This window comes from Astatotilapia calliptera, chromosome 16 (assembly GCF_900246225.1).
Source record: "Astatotilapia calliptera chromosome 16, fAstCal1.2, whole genome shotgun sequence".
Lineage (NCBI taxonomy): Eukaryota > Metazoa > Chordata > Actinopteri > Cichliformes > Cichlidae > Astatotilapia > Astatotilapia calliptera.
The window spans coordinates 32,643,868-32,662,343 of record NC_039317.1 but is presented as its reverse complement, the minus strand read 5'-3'; the positions used below and the strand labels follow the sequence as shown (position 1 = coordinate 32,662,343).

General features: G+C 39.6%; 1 protein-coding gene across 1 annotated transcript in view; it reads right to left on the bottom strand.

Annotated features, from left to right (window-relative positions):
- tmem163a (transmembrane protein 163a) overlaps positions 1-17,911 on the bottom strand; it is a 69,386-nt gene extending 51,475 nt beyond the window's left edge. The window contains exons 1-2 of the mRNA XM_026144680.1: positions 17,358-17,911; positions 10,506-10,625 (exon numbers count right to left, since the gene is read on the bottom strand). Of these exons, the coding sequence (XP_026000465.1) occupies positions 10,506-10,625; positions 17,358-17,559 (322 nt within the window). The 5' untranslated portion in view covers positions 17,560-17,911. The remainder of the gene's footprint in view (positions 1-10,505; positions 10,626-17,357) is intronic.
- Positions 17,912-18,476: the final 565 nt, after the last annotated feature.

Genomic DNA, 18,476 nt, shown 5'->3' with positions numbered 1-18,476 from the left:
CCAAAAAGCTTCTGTCTGTGTGGAGATTTAAAGCTAGATTATGCTATTTATTTATAATATTTAGTCCAGATTATATGATCTGCAATTTTAACAATTATAAGAAGAAGTTGTTATGAATCTGAATCTTTAATGAATCTCATAAGTCAAGAACACTGCAGGGGCCACGAAGTGATGCATCACACAATAGAAGCTATGCAGGACAGCCGCCGTAGCGCCCCTGTAACCTTACTCTATCCCTGAGAAGTCAAAGTACCCTCGTCCCCATTCTGCCAACAGTAAGATACACCAACCCGCTGAATGCAGAGAATCCTACACAGAGCAGTTCCATTCATAGTATAATTGATAGTGAATGGTTAAGAGTCTCAGCACATGCCATCAAATTATGACGCGCAAAGAGAGCATTATCCTTCTCACAACACAACACACAGACACGGCAAATAATGGGACGCTTGACATTTAACAAGATTAGCATTTCAGCTAATCTGTGGCCTTAGCCCAGTTTGCTACTCTCCATTGTTTTACTATTGTCTGATAATCAGAAGCACCTGAGGAATGATGAGTGTAATCACTAAACACTGCACAGATACGGAGGAACTGAAAGCATTAACTGTGGAAAGGAGTATCTGTGATTTGACCTGATATGTTTATAATTTACACGGGTATAAAAATAATGTTTAGAAAACAGTAATTTGAGGCAAATTACACACTTCAAAGTCCAAGTACATCAATCAACCCTAAAATCCATCTTTTAACATAATAACAAGCTTCCATTCCAGCATTTGGCTCATAAGTAGACAGGAAGGCTGAAGGCTCAGAGAGTTTAGATTTAGCCCTAAAAGTGGTGACTGGAGGGGAAAAACTCAACGATCACTGAAATGGCTCTTTTGAAATTACATATTGAATCTGTAAATGTTTTATGAGTTAAACAAAAAAACAGACTGAACGAACGGAGCTCAAACACAGATGCAGAACGCAACACCTGCAATCTGTTCACATTCAAATAATGCTTTCATTTGCACCTTTGTGCCGGCAGAGGTAAAGGTTTCGTAATTATTTAAGTAAAGATCTTGTTTGATCATATATGATCAGAGTGAATAAAATAGATTAGTTCCAGCAGAAGTAGAATATACGGCACTTGAACACCCAGAACACCAACATAAATAAAAAATAACTTGATGGGTGAGTTTAAAGCGTTCTTAGATAAACATATACACACACACGTACACAGAGGTGTACTAACAGGCACATTTCTTAGTTCTGTCTGCGCAATACAAAATTCATGATCTGAATGAGCCCACAGATGGCTGCCAATTTCATACCCTGACATGCTTTTTCTGAACATTATGTTCATCTGTGCATGCTTTTCATTGTGCAAGTCCAGCAAGTCTGCAAGTACTCGAATTGGAAAAAGTTATTCTTTCGGGACTGAAAGCCGGGACGACAAACAAGGAATTTTTCAGTATTTATTCTGAGCCTAAAAAGACAGCAGCAAGGATTATACAGTCCATAGAAGTTGTCCTGTCGTGGCATGTGTGGCATAATATTTCTGACACATTTAGCACTGACAGACAGAAAAAGACGACTGGCTGACGCTACAATGACACACAATGACCATTTGGACCAGGAGATTAAGCCTCATCCAATTACTAAACTCATCCAGTAATCACATAAACAATACACATCTGGGGGGCTACATAAAAATAGAAACTCCTACCAAGTCCGTGTACGATAATGGGAGCGAAGGCAAAACAAACAACAGCAACGAAAACGCCAATAGAAACAGACTGCAATTGGGAGCGAAGGTAAAACAAATGAATAAATGATTGTGTTTTCTACCCCGAGGCTCCGTGGCGACAGGGGTGGGGTCGAGTTTTCAAGTAAGGTGGAGGCAGAATAAAGGAAATAGAACATGGCGAGTGGAAGCTTCTGAAGAAAGAAGGTCTGGGTGGAGAGGAAGAGGAGGAAAAGTAGGAGGTGATGAGGGCCTGGGGGAGTAAAGTGCAGAGAGAGGCAAAACTGGAGCAAGAGAAGGAGGGAGGAGGGAGAGAGATGTATATTAGCACGCCTGTTTCTGCAGTGACTGCCTGGATGTGATAAATGTCCTGCAGATAGCAAACAGATATCGTACAACTCAACACAAACGTCACTTTTTTACAGACTCTGCTGTCTGTGATTTACACTTTCAGTCATTTATTCTTTGTGATGGTAACATGAGATCTATAATGATAGTGAGGTACTAATGAAAGCGTCAAATGAAACATGAAATTCATGAGGTTATGACTGAATCCTTACAGGAGGTAACACTCCAGCAGAAGTGTTAAAAAAGCACAACTTAAATAACTACCAGCCACCGTTACACATTTCTGCCTTAGCTACAAATGTGGATTCATGTCGAGCACCGTCTGTTCAGATGGCTGCGTGATTCACATCACTCTATGAAAGGTTGTCATTATTCTTTGTTTATTTTAGTGTAAATAAATTTTATTAAAAGACCAACGTCGTCAGGAGCTGTGTCTGTGACCCAGCATTTTGAGTTTATTTTATATTTTTGATTTCTTATGTTATATTGGAAATATGTAAAGTTATTGTGCTATTTTTTTAGTTGGGCTTGTGTTGTGTTGTGTTTAGTCTAGTCTAGGTTTCATCTATGCCCCTGCGTTTGTGAGTCTTTTCCTGTCTTCTGTGTCCATCTGTCATGTGTTTCATGTCTACATTTCTCCAGGTTTCCTGTTTTATTTTGAAAGTCTTATATTTCCATGTTCGTTGTGTTTAGTTTTACTTTCCTTTGTGGCATCATGTTTATTTGTGTCAGCTGTGTCTCCCCGTGTTTCCACTTCCCTCATTACCCTCCTCTGTATTTAAGTCCTCCTTCTGTTCTTTGGTAAGTTTTCTGTTTGTCTTTATGTCACAGAGTTTCTGCTTCCTACTGTTCGGGTTCATGCTCAAACTCACGTTTGGATTATTTCACAGTTACGTTTGTTCCCGTTCAGTTTCATGTTCTTGTCGCTCATCGTAGTTTTCACAGTCTAGTTTTCCCAGTTGAGGTTTTCGTTTTCGTTTTCACTCCATAAAAACACCGGCGTTCTCTGGCCGTGACAAAAGTCTTGTTTTTTTCTTACACATGTTTCACTTTAACTGCTGAATTTTTTAAGAAGAGATTTTCTGAAAACTGGACACCACAGTGCTGTCAAATTTGCTTAAAAAGGAGAACATTTTTTAGGGAGGATCTTAAGCTATAGATTTAACACATATCGTCGTGATTCTACGACATATTGTCGTAGAACCACGACAATATGTCACAAAACTAAAAAGAACCACGACACAATATGTCGTGGTTCTTTTTAGTTTATCTTTTTAGTTTATCTTTTAGATCATTTATTTTCTGTGATTTTATTGGTTTTTAATGGTTTTGTCTTTTTTTTCTAGCTCTCTTAGTTATTCTTTAGTATTTTGGTAGTTTCTAGCCCTCTGGTTTTGTTACTGTGCCTCCCTTGTGTTCCCCGTGTTACGTCTAATTATCCTGGTTTCTATGTTCGTGTATTTCCTGTTTTACTTTGACAGTGCCGTGTCCTATGTTAGAGTATTCTGTTTCCTCCCTGTCTCGTGTGTGTCATTAGTAGGGATGGGTACCGGTGTCCGGTGCCATGATGGCACCGGTTCTGACATAAACGGTAGTAACCAGACCGAAAAGCAGCGCACATTTCGGTGCTTTATTTCGGTGCTTTTTTTTCCTGAGCTGTGATACACTTTAGATTCTAGCCAATCATTTTACGTTTCCGAGGATAGTAGGCGGGGCCAGGTACGTACGTTCTGTTAGAGCAGAGCTACAGATTAAAAATGTCCAAGGCGAAGCGGTCAAAAGTCTGGCTGTACTTCACAGCAAAATATGCAAACTCAGCAGCCTGCAACAAGTGCTTTAAGCTGATACTGTGATACTGTCAAAGGAGGTAACACCTCAAATCCGATGAAACACCTGGCGACGCATAGCGTTTTTTTTAAAAGCCCAGAAATGCGCCGTATTTGACAGCTTGCTGCGAGACCTCACACCATGCACATCTACTGCGGGCGGGTTGCCTGTTATGCAACATCCCCCAAAAACACGAAGAGGAGAGTCCTGGCCCCTAGCCCTGCCAGTGTAGCAGAAATGATGACGGATGATGGTGGCAGCAGCCGTTCTTCTCTGCGTGAGTAGCTAATTTACATTGAGTAGGCTAACCACGTTATTACATTAATGCATGTAAGGTGAACTAGCAAACATCATCATAGCTACATGCGGCTGTCCTCTTGTTTGATGGCAGATACTCCCTTCACCCTGCCAAAAAGGCTAAAATGACCAAAGAAAAAGTGGAAAACAGTTAAACATGAGAGGTTTAGGACAAAGTTTGTGTTTTTTCCATTGTTTAAGCACTGCTTCCAGCCAAGAGTGATACCATATATGCCCCATAGCTGCAGAAAAGGCTAACATTGTTATATTTTTACAAAAAACAGCTGAATATGAGAGGTTTTTGGACCAATTTTGTGTTCTCCATTCTTTAAGCACCGGTTTGAGCACCGTTTGAGCACCGGCACCGTTTCAAAAGTACCGATTTGGCACCGGTATCAGATAAAACCTAAACGATACCCATCCCTAGTCATTAGTCCCCGCTGTGTTTCCCTCCTGGTCCTCGTTACCCTCTTGTGTATTTAGTCCTCTGTCTTCCTCTGTCTGTTGGTTTGTCTGCCTTTCTCCCCCCGTGTTTCCATGTTTTAGGTTTCCTGTTTTCAGACGTGACACATATTGACAGTTTTCTTGAATATAAAGGCTGTATTCATGGGAATTTTTAAAAAAAAATCGTTCTCCTCTAGGTCTTCTGGTTTTATGAAGGTCTTTCAAAGATTTTCTATGAACATTAGCTGCTTGTTCGCTCATTTTCAGTCCAGTCCTCGTACTTGTACCTGACCGTTTTCAGAATCGTGTTTGTTTTAGTTCGTTAAGCCCCTTAATACTGACCTATGAATCATTCAAGCATAAAAATGCATCATAAACCAAAGCTGTGTCTACACATAACAAAATAGCTCATTTTAAATCGTATCCTCGGGCGCTTCGCTACAAACCGCTTCTTTTAAAAAAACTGAATTTATGAAGATGATAAATGCTAATGCTAACAGTGTGAGAGGCATCAAACTGTATGTTTTAACCAACAAGGTGAAACTAAGGGAAAAATCTGCAATATAAACCCTTTAAAGACAAAAAAAACATTTATACTGAAAACTATTATTTCCAATAAACAAGTTACACAGCAGAACAAGTTTGTGATACCTGTATTCAGTCAAGAGAGCATTATTTAATCGAGTATTGCACTGAATGAGTTTATGAAGTCAAAGAAAATGGGCCTGAGTAGAGACGAGCAGAGTTTAATCTGTGACATCAGTCAAACAGGGGTGTCATTGTGCCTTCAGCACATGTCAAAGATTACAAGTTGGTGCAAAGGTTGTGTTACAGAGCTACGTTTTTTTTCTGCATGCTGGGCTTCAGCTACTTCTGTCTCCAGCCACGCAGTCGTGGCACACATAGATATCCATAAAGTGCTGGATTATTTATAACTATGTTGGGCTTTTGCTTTATGTATCTGGGTTAAATCACAGTAATTACGCCCCGACTGCATGAAGAGAAAGAAGGAAAAGTAAACAAGAAGCACAGAGGAAGACAGAAGACTGAAGGAGAAGCTGCTGAAGACAAATCTATTTATTTCTGTTTCCTGCTGTCTTACTCTTACTCTGCTATATTTATAATTTCACAGTATTTTAGTAACATTCTTCCTCTTTTATGTCCTCTACTTCACATCCTGTCACTACCGCACCACCACATTTCCTTCTTTCTTCTTCCGTCTTTCTAAATCTTGCTTTGGCGTCTTCTCAATCTCAGCTTTATTCCCCTTGGCCATCCTCCTGCTTTAACCCTCTTTTACTCATTTCTACCACAATCTTCTGCTTGCTCAAAATTTAAATGGCTGTTGGCAACAGGCCTGATTGATCTCGTGGCTGCCTATTAGTGTGGAGGCCTATAGCCTGCTCCTAAATGTCCTAGAGGCACTCTGAAAATCATTCCTGTTGGTGTGCACTCAGTCCCTACTCTGAGCGTGGAACAGCTTCTCAGTGGACTGCCTGGCAAGCACCATAAAATGTACCATATGGCAGAAATCCTCTAATACTAACAATTCACACGAGAATCTTTAATCAAAAACACTTGAAGGCTTTATATGTTTATTATATGCTGGTTGATGGCAACACAGAAAAATCAGTTTTCTACTTGAAGGAAAGGTGTGTGTTACAGTCACGCATGATGCAAAAACACCTGACTTTTACATGTAAGCCTGCAGTTCTTGTCTCCAGTCATAACAACACATCAACATAATTCTCAGTCCACAAAACTAAAAACTAAACAGTATGTTTTCATACATTGTGCATCCATTTTCAATGAATACAACAAAATTAAGACTGGAGTAGAATTGATTTGATGCTCTGTGCATCATATGAATACTGTACTAAACTGCATCTAATATTATTTAAAGACTCATATTTTTACATATTAGTCATGTATATTTGTGTAGAGTGAAAAAAATGAAAGTTGGAGAATGACAAACTACTGTGAAAACTGTTTATTTTTTCAATACTTATCTATTTTATCTATTTATTTTATTTTAAAAATAAATTTTCATTGATTTCATCATCCTGTATATGAATATCAAAGTACTTGTCCATCTATCAGTGTGATTACCAAGATATAAAGGAAATGTTGTCGTCATCTTCTAGTTTCCTGTGTTTCTCAGTCACCGAGTTCATATAATTACCTGCTCACACTCTGCTGGACAGCTTAAAGCACAGAGATGTTCCTGCTCCTTTCTCTTCTGGTGTGGTCTGTGCTTTCTCTCTCAGTCTGATATGTCTGATAAAGCCTCAAAGACTTGTACCACTTTCACAGGTGAATACCTAACCACAAAAGGCAGCTTCTCAAGAGAGGTTGCAAGCTCACCCAGAGCAGCCAATCATGACCGAGACATTCGAGAGTCAATACAATTGAAAGTAAAGCAGAAGAGGCTTGCAGTGAACCCTTCTCCTTTCTAAATGTTAAAGTGCTGCTAAAGGTCACGGAAGGATAGAGGATTATTGCAGATTTCCACAGAGAGAGCTGAAGACAGAGAAGAAGAGGAAAAGGAAAACTAGAAGGGCAAAAGCTAAAAGGCTGGCAAAAACAGGATCCAAAAACGGAGTTTTGTTTAAACATGTCCACTTCAGGAAAACTCATAAAAGCTATATGACAGTAGATATTTTGCTTGTGACAGAATCAAACTATCTTTTGCCTTTGCCAGCAAATCACAGAGAGGGAAAAATGAGTAAGGAGGGAGATATATGCTGAGAAAACCCATGAAGATGAAGTAAACAAAGCAGAGTGTAAAGAAATACGTTGACAAGATGTAAAACATAAAAAATGGAAGATGGTGGGCCTGAAAGAGGGAGAAACTAGGGCACAAGCAGGAGGAAACGACGCGCTGGTATTCTTTAAAGTTGAGCCATCGCAACCACTAAATCCCCAACGCCGCCTGCCAGGACTCATCACGCCCGGTCCTGCCTCGTCCCCTGGCGCCATCGTACCTTCCAGAGCTTCATTCATTCGTCCATAGCCATCTGCCTCTCTTCCCTCTACTGCAGGTGGCAGGAGAGGAGGTGGAGAGCAGTGCATTCATACTTTAATTTTCTGACCAAGTTCCCCTGACTTGTCTTCTCAGGGCTGCGTTTAGGAGACGTGGAGGTAAGCGTATCTACACATCTGGGTACCTTCTGCTCTCTTGTTCTTGTTTTTCTCACTCTCTCAGTTTAGAAGTTCATTTTTTAGTGGGTCATCCTGTTCTTCTGCTGAAGTCTCTGTTCTCTGTGCTGAGAGTCAAACAAAACACACACACACACACACACACACACACACACACACACACACACACACACACACACACACACACACACACACACACACACACACACCATTCTACATTTCGCCTCTTTCTCCTCATTCATCCCTGCACTAGCTTCACTCTGTGAGCTGTATTAATTCATGCCAGCATTGACAATATAATATTTATTTTTTTCTCATCTTGGTTTATTTTTACACATAGAGGTTGTATTTTTTTTTAAAATGCACTGAATGCTGATTACTGTGGGTCTGAAGAAGAAGTGCTACTCGTATCCAGATTTCATCAGCTAATTAAAACTGTGTTTTAATTACGAGTTGATATCTGTATTATAATATCCTTTTAAATATAGGTAGCGATTTTAGGACAATCTGTGTGGAATAATCTATTCAGCATGTTTTGAGGAGCTATGCTAAATGACCAACAACAGCACAAACGAGAGCAAAAATAACCCGTACTACTGGATGTTGCATGAAAGACAGACCACACCGTCCTCCTCCCCTGCCACCTTCTTCACCTCTTTGGGGATGATACCTGCTGGCCATAACACGAATATTCTGTCCAGTGTCTTGTGAGTGTGTCTTCAGGTCTCCTCCATGTTATCTCACATTATCTTTAAAGAGAGCCCAAAAACTCTTTAGAGGAGACTTTGTTTGTTAAATGGATCATTATCCATAGCTAAGGACCGAAGCACATTTTTACCAGTAAATCAACAGCTTTGTCTTTGGACTTCACTGTTTTAGCTAATCACTGCAGACCCTGCCCTGGCCCAACTGTTGCCCACTTCGTTCGTCCAACACTCACGAGCAAGAATGCAAAACACTGCTGCTTATTCACTTGAGACACCAGCTCACTCCAAATTGGAGTGGACAAGCCAGCCTCCACCAAAGTGGAGGTGCTAATTCTCCTCTCTACTGCAAACCCCATCTACACATGTAGCTCCTGCTTGGAAAATGAGCTTGTGCTTCATCAATATTTACTTGAAAAGACAAAAGGCTTGAAAAGGTTGGGACACATCACAACTTGAATCTTAGCAGAATGAAGAAGCAACAACCCCTTTGTCACTGCAGACTGCGCCCTCACACATCCTGTAAGTCATAAGACAAGAAACTGTGTTGAAACTGTTGCACGCAATGTGAAGAACTTCCAAAAGCAAAAGCCTTTTTGTTCAAATCAGATGAAGTGAGTTTTAACTGCTGAGTGTGAGTTAAATAAGTAGTTAAAGAGGCATGAAGACAGTGGAATAGTTATTACAGCTCTCAGACTATATTTATTTCCATGTTAGACATTATATCGCTTACAAAGGCTTCGAGGATAAACCAGAATTTTGAAAAAGTAAACTTCTGTCAGACTTTATTACATGATTTGATGCTGACAAATTAGTTTTAAGCCGTGTAATTCAGAGATTATGAAATTACTACAAGTGCAGCAGAAACAGACGTAACCTCTGCAGTCTAGCTATGATGAAGAAACTGTTTACATCGAGCTTGCAGAATAATAGTCTATTTATGCCGAATCCTCACTTCAGTTTTTGTAAACAAAAAGGTTTATAGTGAAATTACAGCACTGTGCAAAAAGTCTCAAGCAACCCTAATTTCTTTGTATTTTGCTTCAAAACAGCCAGACTGTCTATGGACATTGGCTCCATGAGTGAACATCTCATTTTCATTTCAGACAAATGGTTTGTTTGTTTGTCTGTTAAACACATTTAACACTGACTTATGAATCATGAAGCATAAAAAAGACAACAACAGACAACAACAACTCAAATGTTTGTACGGTGATCAAAGCCTGTAGCTAAAAATTCAAGCAGTTTCACAGCAACTCCTGATGTTTTCTTTGGAGCAGTAATGTGTTCAGTGCTCCGTCACTTGGACTCTGGTGTTATATACAATAGCTATGAATTTCTCCAACACAACAGCTGACAGAACACATCTGGTGAATTAATATCAGTCTTTGTTGAACCAAACACGCAGCATCAAACCAGAATTTCTGAATTAAAAAAAGGACAAACTGCTACAAAACACCAGCAACAAACAGCAAAATGTAGCGTTTAAAATCAATTTCTGAGATTCAATCACTTTATCATGTCAGCACAGGTATCAGACGCGCTCTTTGTGGTCATACACTCCAGACATGTGTGATCTGTTCATGTCCATTTCAAAACAGTAGCAGATGAAATGTGCTGGGCTTCAATTTGCTTCACTTTTATAACTGGGAAAGCTTTTAGAAATGCTATGAATTTAGCGTTTAAGCGCTTTAACTACGGAATCACTGTTCATTCATCAGCACATTTTTTATGGCTTGGTATGTTAGTCACATCGTTTCTCCTTTGTGTATGGTTTGGTTAAATCCAAAGTGCTAAATGGGATCTTTGTCATGAATTAAACCAGAAAAAAAAACGTTTTAACATTATACAACTAAGTATTTCAATCCTGAGTCTTTTCCAACTCCTTATGAGAGGGTTTTGTTTTTTTTTACTTTAATGTGAGTTTTGACAGTAAAGTGAGAACTAAACAGCTCTATAGTTGCTAAATATGGCAAAAAATAGCAAAGTCTCACTGAAAGCTGCCACAGCCAGAATAAGAGTGACGACGATGGAGAGCCAAGACACCCAGAGCGCCTTCTTCCTGTAGTTCTGTGCTTCATGGGGCTTCAGGCGCATGCTGCTCTCCAGGAGACCTGCAGTCAGACACATAAACTGTGTTACAAGGACAACTCTCTCTTTTTTTGTCTCTGGTTTGCGAGGTTCATTTAATGAAACACTTTGTGATCAAAGGTAAAGTAGGTGGCAATCTGAGTTATTAATACACTTAAAAAGGCATTCAACTCTCTTTAACCCTGAGTAATTAGTTTAGTCTACTGAAAAAAAGCCTAAAGGCAATCATGTGTCTCTGAGTCCCACAGAGAAGAAGTGTTAAGATGAAATCTTGAAGATACAGAAAGATATTCTAATATAGTTTAATTCAACATTTTGCGCAAATAACTGGACTCGGGGTGTTTAGTACAGAGCGCTCAATGTAATAAAGGTTTACTGTGATCAGTAGAAAAAAAGAATAAAACAGAGCAGCTATAGCACAGTATGCTGGAGTTTTCCACAAAACTACCCGCTTTGTTTCAGGTACACTTTCAAAAGGGTGTCCGGTGGAAAAAACTCCTGGGACCACTGATGTGCCCTACTTTTCCAGTACATCCTTGTATAAGAAGAATCTCAGATTTCCTTCAGTGTGAAGGAAGGTCACTGTGAAGATCCATTTAAAAAGTTTCAGTGCAACACCATTTATAATGACTCAACTCCAAATGGCCCGGCAGACGTCTTCGTGGGTAATTATTATTGTCTTCTCATTCTATCACCTTCCAAGAGAGCATTAGAGGTTCATGGAATAATCTGGAAACACTGAACGGTTAACCGCAGCTCGTGTATGAAACACATCAACAGTGTCTGATATTCACCTTTCTTTTGAACCTCAACAGCACCCGTATCACTCCGCCACCAGCACTCACAAATTCAAAGCGTACGGACGCAGTAAAGTAGCTCCTGACTTTTAGTGTTAATATCATTGTTATTGTGTTATTGTAAATAACTAAAACTAAACTAAAACTACATTTAGACATGAAAACAACAACTACACTTGTGAAAAAAATGTAAACTTACTGAGACAATTTTCTTAATTTGAAAAAACTAACTAAACTAAAATATTGTAGCGGCATTTGTTAGCTTTAGTATTTATTAGTTTCATAGAAATGGAATAAATAATTCATGTATTTTAAATAAATCAAACTGTGATATTTTACAGCTTTATTGGACGGATTTATCAGGCAGCCCACAGACTACAGAGATGTGGTGTTAAAGAAAAAGAGAATAACTCTTGGTCTAGACATTCACATGAATTTCAGCCCTGCTGTGGTGTGAGACTTCCTCGCCTGAAGTCACAGACTAAACAGCCCAGATTCTGGACTGCCTGAAGCGTTTTCATTGTCATGAAATGTGAGGATGGCTCTGCAGAGGCATGCATTATTTATAAGTCTGAACTTTTACATCCAAAAGCGATTGTAAGGCTGTTTTCCTTTTTCTTTTTTTCCTGAAATGTGTCCTGGGGACTGTCACAGTCATCACAAAAACAAGTTGAGAATAGAAATTAATAAAGGGAAAAACGAGTAACTGTCAACCTGTGAACTCCCTGAGCCAAATGTTTGGAATGCAACTTGAAATCAGCTTTTGAGATTTGCTTTAAAATCGTCATTAGATGACAGTTTATGCATAATTAGTTCATATTCTCAGTTATTACTGCGATATTAAGAAAAATGTATATTTTTCCCACGCAGTAACACAGCTCTGTGTTTAGCCTTTATTGGAGCTGAGACTTTATTCTTCTGGTCAACTCCAATCTAAAGGTTACAGTGGTCACAAGCTCAAAACTCCCTTTAAATGGCAACACAGAACTGCGTCACAGACGAGGGAAAATCTGCTGATAAAAAGCTGACAAGTCATAAGATCGTTTCATAAAGTGAAAGTGGTTTTACTAAAGGACACGCCTGATGGCTGAACTTGTCTTCAGTGGTGCCAAATTAGAGAAAGAGGAGAGATATGTTGGGGCTCAAAGATAAAAAATCATCTTTGAAAGAATGATGAACATTAATGCGGTCAGACTGAGCAAGCGCTTTGGTGAAATCCAGAACTGAATTCAAAATCCTGCTCCTCACATACAAGGTCTTAAATAATCAGGCCCCATCTGATCTTAATGACCTTGTAGTACCATATCACCCTATTAGAGCACTTCGCTCTCGCTCTGCAGGCCTACTTGTTGTTCCTAGAGTATTTAAAAGTAGAATGGGAGGCAGAGCCTTCAGTTTTCAGGCCCCTCTTCTGTGGAACCAGCTTCCAGTTTGGATTCAGGAGACAGACACTATCTCTACTTTCAAGATTAGGCTTCAAACTTTCCTTTTTGCTAAAGCATATAGTTAGGGCTGGACCAGGTGACCCTGAATCCTCCCTTAGTTATGCTGCAATAGGTGTAGGCTGCTGAGGGACTCCCATGATGCACTGGGTGTTTCTTCTTCAGTCACCTTTCTCACTCACTATGTGTTACTAGACCTCTCCTTCCCACTGTCACCAAAGTGCTTGCTCATAGGGGTCATATGATTGTTGGGTTTTTCTCTGTATGTATTATTGTAGAGTCTATCTTACAACAGCACCTTGAGGCGACTGTTGTTGTGATTCGGTGCTGTATAAATAAAATAAAATGAAAGTTGAAATAAAAATTGGTGACAGTAGGAATGAAAAACTCCCTTTCAACAGGAAGAAACTTTCAGCAGAACCAGGCTCAGGGAGGGGCAGGGCCATCTGCTGTGACAGGTTGAGGTGAGGGGAGGAAGACAGGATGTGTAGAAGAACACCAAATGTTGTTTACTGTCAATCTGTCCATGTTTTAATGAATTCAACTCAATTCCATTTTATTTATATAGCACCAAATCACAACAACAGTCAAGGCGCTTAATTGGATCCCTTCAGATTCACAGAATACATCACGCCGCACATACCCTGAGTACATCCAACAGACTGTCAAATTTCCCTTCAGTTTCCACAACAGCATCATGTTTTCAGAGAAGCTTGTTGCTCAGCAGTCTTTGTTACAACCACATTTCAGAGTCGCTAAGTGACTCTTTCGCCACCGATGCCGTGACGTCAAATCAAATTAAGTCCATTACTTTTATTTGACTTCCTTTTTTAAATGAGACCTCTTTTCTTTTGTGAGTCTCCAGCTCACCCTGCACACAGGCTTTTCTTGCTGCCACCTAAGGCTGTTAGTCTTACGTGGGTGCAGACAGAAGGAGACAAGTCAGATAGACCATACAGCAACTCAGATATAATCCCTCACCAGATTCCCACCAGTGAAAGTTACCAACTGTTCCAAATAAAGCTTTGGTTTAGTTTCCAACTTGGTCCAGACTATACAAAAGCAGTTTGGACCCTAATAGAGATAAAGATTGTAAAACTATGTCTTTCAAAAGATACATTATAGCTCCAATATCTTTAATCAAGACAGAAAAAAGCCCCCAGTCTGCATGTAATTAGTTTATGAGGACTTAAACTTGATGTATTAAGTGTTTGATATCTTTTATGGATCTCGCAACAATAAGTTACTGATCAGCATCAAACTTGTGTTTGTGTTATTGCAAAGTATAAATTACAAAGTATAAATTTGTCACCATGAAGGGGAAAACAGCAAAACTCCACCTTTTTTGGTAACACTGTGACGCAGAAAAAAAATTATCCCGTGACTCATCGTAACTAATCTTTTGCTCTAGCTGCAACAGATTTTGTTTTTAAGGCAAATGATCAAAGGAAACCAGAAGAGTCACATGGACTGTGCAAAACGGGAGATGGAAATCATCTGGACGACTGCCATCAGAGCAAACTGTGGTTTCTGTGTAATATCATTGGGACAAAGATCCATAAAAATGACTTTAAACCAAACATGCATGGTTTATCAACAGTTGTAAAAGACCAGCTAAATGCTACAATATCAATGAATCATGCTATATGGCCTATTTTATTTTATATTTGTTCTGAAGAAACTTTTCTTACAACCTGAGCTGAATGTGTTGTAAACAAGGTGCAAAGAGTGATTTTCTATGGATATTGTATAGTGCCTTTCCACTCTATTAGAGCACTCAAAATGATCATAAATTGCACCAACATGAAGTGTCTTAGTCAAGTGCTGAGCTGCTTCTAGACTACCCACTAGACCCCTCTCTTGAGTTTGAGTGGAAATGTATCAGCTTGAGATAGACACGGTAATTAGGAATAACTTGTATTGATTTTAAGTGACTTTAAAAAAGGGGGCAAAATTACCCATAACAGAGTCACCGGCTCTGTATATACTTCAGTGCAAAATCTTACTAAGTAATACACTGTTTTATAAATGACAAATAAAAATGACATGTGTTTTTTTATTGTTTACTATCAGTTAAAAGATAATATAATAATAACATCTGCTAATCAGTTAATAATTGGTTTGTAAACCATCTATGAACATTGGATTTATGGCATTTATAAAATTGTAACTAACGTTGCAAAACTTAAAATAGTAAGAAATGCTCTTCAGTAGCTCTGTGAACGATGTTTGGTAATTTAAAGTTGAAACTGGTGTTTTTTCAATACTTGAATTAAAGACAAAGAGTAAAACAGTGAAAAAAGTAAACTCAGTTAAAACCTTAACTGGTTAGTTAAGGTTTCAACTGAGTTCACTCAGTTAAAACTGAGTAAACTCAGTTTACTCTTTTACCCTCAAGTCTTTTTAATTGTATTTTTATTTGCATCCTTTTGCGACTGAATCTGCATAACAGTGAGAACCCTTAATCAGACATTTACAGCTCTAATACTTTATTCAGCTCATAACATTTTTTATCATTTGCTACAAAATATCACAGCAATTGGTGTTTGACAGCTGAAATAATCTTCCCCTACCTCCCACAAATAGCAGTGTGTGTGTGTGTGTGTGTGTGTGTGTGTGTGTGTGTGTGTGTGTGTGTGTGTGTGTGTGTGTGTGTGTGTGTGTGTGTGTGTGTGTGAGAGAGAGAGAGAGAGAGAGAGAGAGATACTGAGGGGGAAGTGGGACAGCATGGTAAATCACTTTGCTCACATGATCTCCAGCTGGGGGATCAGACAGGAGGCATGTGCTCAACATCTCCTCGTACTCTGACTCACACACAAGCTTGTGCGCACGTCTCTCTCTCAATGCTCAACTCCTTCACACCTTTCTCTTCTAAAAATGATGAACATCAGCCACACAGCTCAAACAGCAGATTACACATCTCCCATATGAACACATACATGAGGAAATACAAGAGAGATACTCCTGAGAGGGGTGTGACAAAACTGCTCCTAACCTTTTGTAACCCTGCTGTAAGCCTTACTATCATCGGTCATCAATATGTGCACTGTGTCATGTGTACATCTTCATTAGTAAGATAGATATATAGACAGCATTATTACAGGATACATTTATCATTTATGCAAATCAGAAGTGTGAAGACAAAAAGACTGGGGGAGGGGGGGTGAACGAGAGGCTGTGAAAGTGAAAAATACTGAATGAGTGTGTGCATGATGTACAGCAGCAGTGCTTAAACCACCATGCATCTGTTTCACTCGTTTCTTTGTTTGTTTATATGAAGTGTCCTCTTTTTTCTCTCCTTACAGATTTTTAATATTGCTAAAGTAATTACTTTCATTTATATCGCCTTGTTTGTTATCATGAGCGGTACCACGGCATTGTAAACATATCCCCACAAATTTATGGTCCGTTTTTGCAAGAATCTAAGACCTGCTGTTTGGGTTCATTGCAACAGCGCCCTCTAATGGCGGCAGTTATAATCAAAGGGACAGCAGTTTAATGATGTGGTTGCACAGCCATCGAGTCTGCACAGGATGGAGGTTAAGGTTGACAACAATGACACTAGACACAGAAGACTGCTGTTCTTTTTCCATTCCAAGCAGGAAGCCACTGTTCTGTTTAACAATGACTAAAAACAAGAGTCTTCTAACCATAACCTTAAACTTTCCATAAACATAAAAACTAGAGGCAAAGACATTGGGAAGATTGTTCAGGTTTTTTGGTCAGTTTTCTACAAAAAAAAGGTGAATTTAACTGACGACAAATAATATTTTTAATACACACAATGTTAAAGGTGTCTGTAGTTCCAGTTTGTTCTTCTGCCACCTGATGTGTATCCTAAAAGCTATTCCAAGCTGGAGTATCAGTCTTGTCTCATCATTCAGTGTGATCCCAGACATGGATTTCAGCTCTTAGAAATAATCCATCAGAACATTAAAACATTTCAGCAGTTCATTATTATTGCAGACATGCTTGATCACATTGCAAGACTACTGGGAGAAACAGTATTTAATCAGCATGTCAGCAGATCCAATAAACATTCTTTATATTTAATAGAGTCTCAATTACAATACAGGCAATAAGTTTATTTTTTGTTTTTGAATTCTCTGAAGAGTTTTTAAAGTGATTAAGAAAATGCAAAGGCACACTGGAGGGTTTGTGAAACATATAAACAACCAGCCTCTAGTTGCATGTCTTTTTAAAAAGGCAACTTTTTCCAGAGGCAATGTAGGCCAATGTCTGCGAATGAATGAATGAATGAATGAATGAATGAATGAGTCTAAGAGCTGAAGCGATTTTAAAGCTTTAAACTTCACTTCGAATTTGGTCATTTGGTCTGGTATGAATCCTGCTGATGAATGGTTGTCATTTATTATTCAAGGAGCAGACTAAAAATATCTCACATGAGTAAAAATAACCATCCCATCCCCACAGGGCACGCACACACACACACGCACATGAGCATCCATAACTTTCACAATGCATCCCCAAACCTGCCATAGGTGTGTCAAGTTACCTTCTCCCTCCACCGTGTCTGTGATTTTCATCTCCTGGCCCACGGTGAATGACTCAGGCTCCGTGGGGGTTTTGGCTTGCTGGTGATTGTGGTTGGTGAAGCCATCCGGGGCGCACTGGCCGTTCCGCACCGTTGCCGGGCAGGGATCCACAACAGTCGGGTCTGGGACGGGGTAGGACTCTTGGGTCACCTGGTCTGTCATTCTTACTGCGGTTGTTTTGCTTTCAGTCTCAGAGGAAGATGAGGATGATGGAAAAAAGATTCACACCGGTTCGATAAGTGCAGCAGCCATCCAGCGCGTCCAATATGCCACCGGTGTCGACTCAGTTACGCAGAGGGGAGAGAGAAGAGATGGCGATAAGACAAGCTGGGAGATAACGGATTTATCTTCGTAGCATCAGCAGCGAAGCAACTCCCTCTGAGAGAAGTGAGCACTGTAGGATCAGTGCAAAAACCCTGCTGGCTGAGCCACTTAGACACAGTTTAGGGTTAGATGCGACAAAGCGATAAATTGCAGAGATCTACTGTGAATCAAGAAGGCGGTACCTTCAAGTTTCCCCCCTCCTCCCCTTCCTCTTTCTCTCCTCCTCCCATAATTCAGCTCTTAATTCAGAATCAGTACATGCAGTGACATCTGCCCCGAGTTAGCCAAGCATTTTTACACTTTCTCTTTGAGTTTGCTGTGATTTATACGCACAGGAGACCTGTAGCCCAAAGCCCAGACCTTTACACATTCAATAAGCTACCGAGCAACTTAACATTACCCTGCTGCCACAGATGTCCTTAATGCACGTTAGTAAATTGTATTTAACCATTGTGTTTTCTACTTATATTTGTGCCAGTATGTTTATGTTATTAAAGGGTTTTGCATCATGTGAGGGATTATTGCCCTAAATTCGATATGCTTGCATATTGACAATAACCAGTTTTGGATCTTGAACCCTGGCAGGTTGACCAACCTTAATCAGCCACCAGGTGGCATCCTCGAGCAGCGATATGTGCAAGCAATTAAATAAAGTTGGCTAATGAAGGTCGTTTCAGTACATTTCAAACTGTGCAGGCTAGCCACAGAAATAAGCTGCAGCCATGATGTGAAACCAAAATAATCAATTAAAGCCA